Source organism: Netta rufina (assembly GCF_964035555.1).
Source record: "Netta rufina genome assembly, chromosome: 8".
NCBI lineage: Eukaryota > Metazoa > Chordata > Aves > Anseriformes > Anatidae > Netta > Netta rufina.
Genome location: NC_140131.1, coordinates 28,882,184 through 28,891,331, shown reverse-complemented (window position 1 = coordinate 28,891,331; position 9,148 = coordinate 28,882,184). Strand labels below are relative to the sequence as shown.

At 38.1% G+C, this 9,148-nt stretch overlaps 1 protein-coding gene across 1 annotated transcript; it reads left to right on the top strand.

The window, feature by feature from the left end:
* Positions 1-201: 201 nt before the first annotated feature.
* Positions 202-8,905, top strand: RTCA (RNA 3'-terminal phosphate cyclase). Its single transcript, XM_084291407.1, has 11 exons — positions 202-338; positions 455-555; positions 2,113-2,256; positions 3,653-3,776; positions 4,268-4,326; positions 4,847-4,988; positions 5,737-5,861; positions 5,985-6,043; positions 6,657-6,751; positions 7,558-7,662; positions 8,021-8,905. The coding sequence occupies exons 1-11, from the start codon at positions 294-296 to the stop codon at positions 8,117-8,119; spliced, it is 1,098 nt and encodes a 365-aa protein (XP_084147533.1). The 5' UTR covers positions 202-293; the 3' UTR covers positions 8,120-8,905.
* Positions 8,906-9,148: the final 243 nt, after the last annotated feature.

Below are 9,148 nucleotides of genomic sequence, written 5' to 3'. Positions count from 1 at the left end.
GCGTGTCCGTGTGTGTCCTGAACGATCCCTGCACCGGGACGGGACGGGGCGGGGTGGCTGGGGCGGGCCGGAGGGCGCTGTCCCCGCCCGCTACGCGGCCGCCCGGGCGCTGGGACCCGGCGGCGGCTCCTCAGGCAGCGGCAGCACCGCCCCCGCCCGCCCGCTCTGCGCCTGCTCCAGCGCCGCCGCCCGGCACCGGCACCGGCACCGGCATCAGCACCGGGCTGTGGGCGCTGCTTCGCCGGGCTCTCGCCGTCCTCGGGGCTCGCTGCGGCTCCCCGCGGCTGCCCGCCATGGATGGGGACAGGGTGGAGATAGACGGCGGCATCATGGAGGGGGTGAGCATCCGAACCGGGCCGGGCCGTGCTGGGCTCCGCTGGGCTGCGCTCGCCTCGCCTCGCCCGCGGGCGGCGGGTGCGGGACCGCAGCGCTGACGGCGCCGTTCCCCCCGCAGGGCGGGCAGATCCTGCGCGTGTCCACGGCGCTGAGCTGCCTGCTGGGCCTGCCGCTCCGCGTGCGCCGCATCCGCGCCGGGAGGAGCCAGCCCGGACTCAGGTAACGGCCCCGAAACGCCTCCAAGGGCAAAAACCGCGCCCTGGCAGCGTTTTAAGCGGCATTTTTTAAACAAAAAGTCTTCCTGTGGCTCGCTGGCGTGGAGGGACCGAGTGCGGAGGGAAGCCAGAAGGTAGCAGGCCTGGCAGAGCAGGCAGAGCCGCGCTGCGCTTTGCTTTCTGCCCTCTCCTTCCTCAGGGCAGCTTCCTCCCTCCCCCTGGCCCTGCCTTGCTGCCAGGAGCGGTGAGGGCACTCCCTCTGCCCCCACCTGTCAGGCAGCGCAGCCTTAAAAGTGCCTGAAAACTATTTTCAAAGGTAAAGTAGCCTGCGTGGTGTGAAACAAAATGTAATTAAGATCGTATAATGCCTCACTGAGACATTAATCACTGAGTATATAGCATATATATCATATACACCATACAAAATGTTTCATATTCTATACAAAACAGTTCCTATGCTATCTGTATGTCCCAGAGCAGTCATTTGTATTCTGAACGCTACCAGAAACATCAGACACATTACTTGCATTTCTCATCTTGATTTAATAACTGGCATTATTCTGCCTAGAATTGTGCTCCTTCATTAACTCAGTTAATTAGTGACATGCTTTTTGACTAACATCACATTTGTAAGACAAACACGGAGGTCAGAATCATCATTTATTTAGGATGAGTTTTAATTACAACTAAGGAAAACCGATCCCTTAGCATTTTTATATATGTGTAGTAGTGTAGTTTTTCAGCATAAAAAAAAAAAAGATTATTGGTCTTTAAACGTATCCAGGAGAGATATGAGCTTTGAGGTAGTTAGTTTAGGCTTACTGAAACAGTCTCGCTTATCCATGCTACTGTTTCATAACTGCCTTGAAAGTAGTCTGTAGAATGGTATACAGTGGGTTTTGCTGTATTTCCCGATGGTTTTCGTGTAAGGAAATTCATATATTAAGAGGGGCTTGACAGTCAATTGATAATGAGCTTTACTGTCTTAACAGCCTGTTAGGCTACTGAATAAAATCATAGCTCAGGTTCTTAATGACATCTTCAAAATGTAACAACACGAAAAAAAGATTTATTTATTTATTTATTTTCTCTCCTATGTAAACTACACAAGCAAATGGAAATGCAAGCACTGCAGGAGAGATGCACTGAACTAACTGTTAGCTCTCTTATGGCTCTGGGAACAGTTAATCGGCTTTGGCTCCAGTTCAGTATTGCTATCATTATACCACTTGGCAGCATTATCCCATTACATTTTTGTCATTTATCACATTAGGACAGTGACTGTTGCATCTCGTCTGTCTGTCCTGACCCTTTCTATTGGAAGACACACCAGGACCCTATGAATTTCAGAATGATCAGAAAGCTACTCCTTTAGCTCCTCTGAACTCAGGAGAAATGTAGGAACCAGATTTGATTTTCTGATCCTTGTTTTAAATCGGCAATTGATGTTGACTGATGTATTAGTTGATGTTTAGTTGTTGTTGTTTTTTTTTTTTTTTTAATGTAACATGATTATGTAGTCTATTTGAATGGATCTTTAACTTCGTATTATGACTTTAAGACCCCAGCATCTGTCTGGATTGGAGATCGTTCGAGATTTATGTGAAGGGAAGCTGGAGGGTGGAGAAATTGGTTCAACAGAAATAACCTTCACTCCTGGGAAGATCAAAGGTGGAACCCACATAGCAGATACAAAAACAGCAGGGTATGTCTTTGTACGTGGATAATGATTGACAAGCAACTGCTCTTAACTGCTTTTGGTAACTTTAAAATTGTCACAAAAGAGGTGAAAAAAGAACGTTAACACGTGGCTAATGAGCCATGATCTGTGCTGTCTGCTACCTGTGAGCAAAGCTCCTGCTATGTAAGCAGGATATATATTGATAAAGTATATAATTACATATAAATTGTTGAACAAATATAAAAGTTGAACATTTGGTTAATGTTAAAAAAAAAAAAAAGATGCCCATGCACTTAAAAAATTATTTTCTTCCATTAGCACATGAAATGTTAGGTCAATGCATCAAATTAGATAGGTATTTCACAAATGCAAAAATACATTGCAAAGGTATTACATATCTGATGTTGAATTAGTACATTGATTAATGTATTAATATATTGATTATACAATGAAATATTGAATTAGTTTTTATATAATAAAGTCAGTTTTAAGGTTGTACGTACGCACATGGTGGTGCAGTATACTAGTCTTTTGGAACTTGGGCCATATTCAATCAGCTGGTTTTTGTCCCTGTGTTTCTTCCATTTTGTTTTTCCTGTATTGAATCCTTTGTTCTAGGAATCTGTTGCAAAAAAGTAGAATGGGTTTAGCTGTGAACTTGAAAGTGTAAGCTAGGGTAGGTATAAGTTAAGGTTTCCTTTAAGAGAAATATGTTTCTGAATTGCGATAGTATAAACAACTAAGCTGATGTCTTTTATGTCTTTTACTGAAACATAATGCAGAAAGGCTTGAGTAGGCAACAATGCAGAAGAATTAATAAAATTAATCACAAGTGTGTGTCATCAAAAAAAAAGTATAGTTCACAAACATGAAACACCCATGACATAACTGTTTCACTTACTTTTGTAAAACTATTTTGAGGTTCATTATTATCTATGGAATGTGGAGGGATTCAGTAACAGGAGAATCATGTATCTCAAAGCATATTTTCTATGCCCCTGAATTTTCTTGTGTGAGATGTTGAACAGCTTCTAAGCAATTTTGCAGGTTTTTATGTATTTTATTATTAATTAAATATTAAAATGTTAAAATTGCTGCCTAAACCTTTCCTGCTTTTACCATCTGCTGTCTAACCCTACAGTTTTCACAGTACCATCAGTATACTAAGAAAGCATACGTTACTTTTACTTCAAACAGGAATATTAAAGGTACAATTATTGTGAAACAAAAGTGTTTATGTTTAGGCTTGCCAAGAACATGAAGTTTTAATTAGAATTATTTTTAAGAGTAATAAGTTTACTTTATAGATAATGTTAAAAATCAAATACTTATTCTCTGTAAAGTCATTTGCCCTCTGTGTGTTGTGATTCTACACAGATTGTGACCGCATGACATTTGAGTATCTTGTAATTGCTTTTAGGAGCGTGTGTCTGCTGATGCAGGTAGCAATGCCCTGTGTGCTGTTCGCTGCTTCCCCATCAGAACTTCATTTTAAAGGTGGGACCAATGCTGAGATGGCTCCTCAGATAGACTACACACTCATGGTAGGGAAAAATTCCTTCAACTCATGCCTATATATGTAATATAACTATCCTACTTCTGTTGCTCTTTTGCAAGTTTATTTGTAATTATGGAATCAAGCATGGGAATATTACACTATCCGTATACCATATGTATACAGCAACCAATGCTTCATGGAAGTCCCTGAAATAATGGCTTGTCTGTTTGCATAATTTAGTAATTATAAAATTACTAAAGCAAAATTCACTTAAGATATATTCTTTATTCTAGAAGCTCTGTGAATTGTTATTTGTTCTCTTCCTCTTCTCAAAAAAGAATCCTTTAACACAAAGCATTATTCAGAATACAATATGGGGAACCTCAAATAAGCTGTATGGATGAGACTGCCTATCTTTTTATAATGTAATTGAAATTTTTGTTTTGAACTTTTTTTTTTTGAAGACCGAATGAAATAGTGGGAAATGATAAATTCAAAATAGATTCACTGTGTATTTTTATATATGCTTGTTTTTAGGTTTTCAAGCCAATAGTTGAAAAGTTCAATTTCACATTTAATTGTGACATAAAAAAGAGGTGAGTTACAGTGTCGTGTGGCAGAAGCAGTCCTTACAGCAGTGTGTGAGCATGGAGGCACACGCAAGGTGCTCTGAATCAATCTAAGGGCTGAATTTATCTTACATTAACTATACTGTATTAGCGGCCCCTGTGCGGACCATCACTGTATGACGAATGTTATGTGGTTCTTCCCTGTCTTTTCTTTTTCATTGCTGAGCCTTCAGCTATTGTTTTAATGTTTCCAGAGAACTAACCCCTGAGGGAAGTGCATGCTGAACAGTCAGTCCATTACTGAGCTTTTTCTGGGGTACCAGTTACGTTAGTGTTAGGCAGTTAATAAGATCTGTATTTTGAGGTAATGCTATTGGAGAATATTCTTGTATCACAAAGATTTCTTAGGCACACCAACAAAATTGATATGTATAGTAACAGAGAACATGAGAATGTATCACAGAATATACAAAGAGGCTTATGGTTATTTTCTGGGTTTCCCTGTGATCTTTACATTTAATTATATCTGATTACTGTTTGTAAACAGGGGCTACTATCCTCAGGGAGGTGGTGAAGTTGTAGTCCAGATGTCACCAGTCAAAGAGCTGAGCGCAATAAACTTAACAGAACGTGGCACCGTGACAAAGATATATGGAAGAGCGTTTGTTGCTGGAGCACTGCCTATAAAAGTGAGTGCTGATAATAGCTGTGGTGGTATCCAACTTCACAGATCTATATAAAATTGCATGTAACCTCTCTAGCACACCTCTACTGTTCCTGTACTCTGCAGTCACATATAAGCCAAGTAGTTGTGTTAAATGGATTGCATTATTCAGGCCATAAAACAGAATTTTGGATTTCTAAAATATTGTTATTGCACAGGGATATGGTAGCAGCTAAAATAGGAAATAAGAACAGTGTCTGTGGTATCCTTCGTGTAACCATTCAAAAATATTTAGTATCTATTGAGGGGTATCATATCTAGGTATAGTTCATGTTTCTGTGAATTATCTGAAATCTGAAATAATGGCTGTTTTTCATAGATTCATGGCTAAACTGTGGTGCACTGTAATAGAAGACAGACAAAATCAGACTTCAACTATTGTTACTGGGATCAGACAGAACAAGTTAAGTTAGCCAAAAAAAAAAAAAAAAAAAGATAAATTTGCCCCTTTATGCCTCCTCCTTTCCATTATTTCTATCCTATCTGTGTTTACAGAGAATGAGTGTTGGAATCTCCTCAGGGCTCCATCTCACACACAGACTAGGAAACAGAAAAGGAAGGGAGAGGAGAAACTGAGCTAGTTTTTGAAGAGTGCTGAGTTTGGTCTTAAAATCTCTGACCCTATGAATATCACAAGGATAGGATAAGCTTCATCTGCCCCCACGTGCCTAAGTTACATCATTTAATTAATTAATGTTTCTACCTCTTGTTAGCTGGCAAAAGACATGTCAGCAGCAGCAGTGAGATGCATCAGAAAAGAAATCAGAGATCTTTACATTAACATTCAGCCTGTTCGAGAACCTGATGATCAAGCCTTTGGGACTGGAAGTGGAATAATGTAAGACAAGCCTAAACTTTCTATTAATGCCTGTAACGTTACTGGTCGATTAGCTAGGTCTTGATTAATTGTCTGATGAAGTGTACTGTGACTGATCTTGTTTTTAATACTTTTTCTGCTCAGCATTGTTGCAGAGACATCAACAGGTTGTTTGTTAGCTGGGTCATCACTTGGCAAGAGAGGTAAGAGTTGTATGGAATACATCTCTTTCAGAATCAACTTAGTATTCTATTAAGTAGAAATCTGAAGTATAATCTGTTCAAAGATCTGATGCTTTGAGTGTTGCATTTTTAAGTGGATGTTATTTACTAATAAGGGATAGAGGAAATTAACAGATTTGAAACTCAGTAGATAAAATATTGCACTTTGTATTTCTAAGCTGCTTTTACGTATCAAAAAAAAATTACAAAATTACAAAATTCACCTTTTATCAGAAAGGTTTGTTAAGGATCACTGAGTTGAAAATACTTCTGGACTTTTCATACAGGTTCTATGGTTTACCTCTGAAGGTTTTGTTCAGCATTGAATCTAGATGTGTATCTAGATTAAAAGGAATAGATGTGCTTTTGATCTACATGGTTTGAATAAAATGTTTTTCTGACTGTAAGTGGGGCCATGTGCTTCCCAGTGCTTATGGAATATGTCATCATAAGACAGGAGTTTTTTCAAGAAGACATTTGAGGCAAGAGCATGGAAATAAAGTTTAAAAAGTTGTTGTTTGCTTGTTTGTTTTCTCTAGTTTTTATGTGCTAAAAATAATTGGCAGCATCCTAACTTCTTACATTTCTCTGTTAGGAAAAAATTCTGACAAGGTTGGCATTGAAGCAGCTGAGATACTGCTGAAGAATCTTAAACATGGTGGAGCTGTGGATGATTCTTTACAAGACCAAGTAAGGCTCCTATTTGTGTTTACATGAAGGTGATGTAGCAAGAACATTTATGTATATATTACTTGTAAATAATGTAAATCCGAACAGTGAAAGAACGGCACATAGATTTCAAAGTTGGATTTTATCTCCACAAGTAGGCATGGCTTTAAATAATTAATTGATAATCAGTGTTGAGAGATTTCCAGGTGTGGTACACATCAGTACTGGTTCACATCAGTAGAATTAGCATATTACGTGCAGTTCTTAGGAACCGCAGATGCTTCTGGCTTTGCACACATCATTAAATAGTAGGTATAAAATATGAAGTAGTAATTGGCTTCTATTTGGTGCTGCATGTATAGGAGTAAAAGTAGCTCCCTGGTTAAAGTTATTGGAGAACAGATTATCTAGGAGGTATTCCTGTCTGTCTGGTGAATATGTCATCATAAAGTGTTATATTTAAAAACCTTTTCTGAGTTTTTCTCTCCACACAAAGGTAGTCTTGTAATCTGGAGTCTGACATGACTTTGGGGAAGCCTGAGGAATGAGGAGCAAAGTAAAACATAGTAACACAAATTCTAGTGGCAAACTTGACTAGTAGTAGCCCTTCTGTAATCAGGCATCACATTAGTAAATTCCAAGCTTCTTGAGCTTTGGATCACTCTTAACACTCAGCAGCATGAACTTTTATGATATTTGGCAGACAATGTTTTTACATTTACAGACTTCATGGATTTTTTTATATATATATATTTTTTTTTTTTAAATCAGTAACTTCCTAGGATCTGAAGAGGTATTTAATAATGACCTTTTCCCCCTCTTTTCAGCTGATCATTTTTATGGCACTAGCAAAGGGGGTGTCTAGAGTGAAAAGTGGACCAATTACACTTCATACACAAACTGCTATACACTTTGCAGAACAGCTAACAAAGGTGAGTCCAAAACTTCAGGAATTTTATCCTCTCAGTTGCATTCCAGTAACTAAGAAGGGTGCAGTTTTGTAGATTCACACTGTTTTATGCAGGCAGTGTGAACTGAATTTTGTCATTGAGGGTAAGCATTGATAAAATAACTGTTACAGTATTTATGGGGGAGTTTGCCAGTATAAATTAAACATAATTTAGAGTTTAATGCCTTTAGAATTGTTAGATACTTCTACCACCTTTAAGTTAATATTTGTAATGAAATCAGTAAAATCTGTAATATGTATAAATTATTGGACATCAGATATTGAAAATTTAAACTTGCATATAACTGAATTTGTGATGTATATTTCTAATCCTGTTTTAGGCCAAATTTACTGTGACAAAATCAGAAGAGGAAGATCCCAGTAAAGATACCTACATCATTGAGTGCCAAGGAATGGGGATGATAAACTCAAACTTATAGGGTTAAAAAACAACAACAAAAAAGAAAGCTAGCAAAAGCAAGCTTTTTGCTAGAAAAAAAAAAGCAAGAAAACTCGACATACCTCAGTGATGCATTGCACTACATTTCAATAGATGTCTAATATGCATGTGAACAGGAGGATCCTTCTGTCACATCTAATTGATTTGATTTAACTTCAAGGATGATATCAAGTTTTCCCTTGGTGTGCTGAGAATCTGTGGTGCAAAAAATGGAAATTTTTTTTATTTTTTTTTTTACTTTTTTTTTCTATTATCAGCAAAATGAGTACAGATAGGACAGCAAACAGAATACAGTGCATGTACTCGGGCATCCAAGAACATCAATTAGAAGCTCTAAGAATTCAGATTCATCAAAGCAGAAAATAACTGTTTCAGTTTTGGGAAAAAAAATACCTAGATGATACATTCTTTCCACTTTAAAACATGTACATTTTTATTTCTTGGGATCCTTATGTTATGAGGAGCGTGGAATGAAGTGTACCATCAAATCTGTATCTCTGTTCTTCCCTAACAATTTTGCTTAAATCATATATGAGGAAATAAAAAAAGAAATAGCACCAAACAAGTCTGGTATTTCTTTTTGCTATTAACTCAGCAGGTTGTGTTAATAGGAGATTGATATAAAGAAAGTGTTCAGAAATGTAATTTCTTTCCCTCAGTAGAGTAAGAACACCCAATGCATATAACAGTCTTATTTTAAATCTTCTCTTTTTATCAGTTTTATAAAAATCTTCTCAGACAAGCTTAGAAAATGTACAATGTTACATCCCAAATAGAAAAAATACAATTATTATTTTCTATCTACATCTGTCCTTTTTAGCTAAGAGTAATTGGTCTACATTTGCACAAAGCTGTTGTTTCTTCTTAATGGGAGTACTTTATTTCAGCTGAGATTAGAGAGCTGTTGAATACAGGTATATACACACAAATGTATACATGTGCATACACTGAGCAGTGCACATACAAGTGTATTTAGGCATATAAAACTCAGTTGCATTATCCCCTATCT

What these genes read in the sequence shown, in the direction of transcription:
- RTCA (XM_084291407.1), top strand. Translation starts at nt 294, where the DNA reads ATGGATGGGGACAGGGTGGAGATAGACGGCGGCATCATGGAGGGG. An exon ending in AGATAGACTACACACTCATG is followed by an intron (nt 3,777 to 4,267) that starts GTAGGGAAAAAT and finishes GCTTGTTTTTAG; the next exon opens with GTTTTCAAGCCAATAGTTGA. An exon ending in AATTGTGACATAAAAAAGAG is followed by an intron (nt 4,327 to 4,846) that starts GTGAGTTACAGT and finishes GTTTGTAAACAG; the next exon opens with GGGCTACTATCCTCAGGGAG.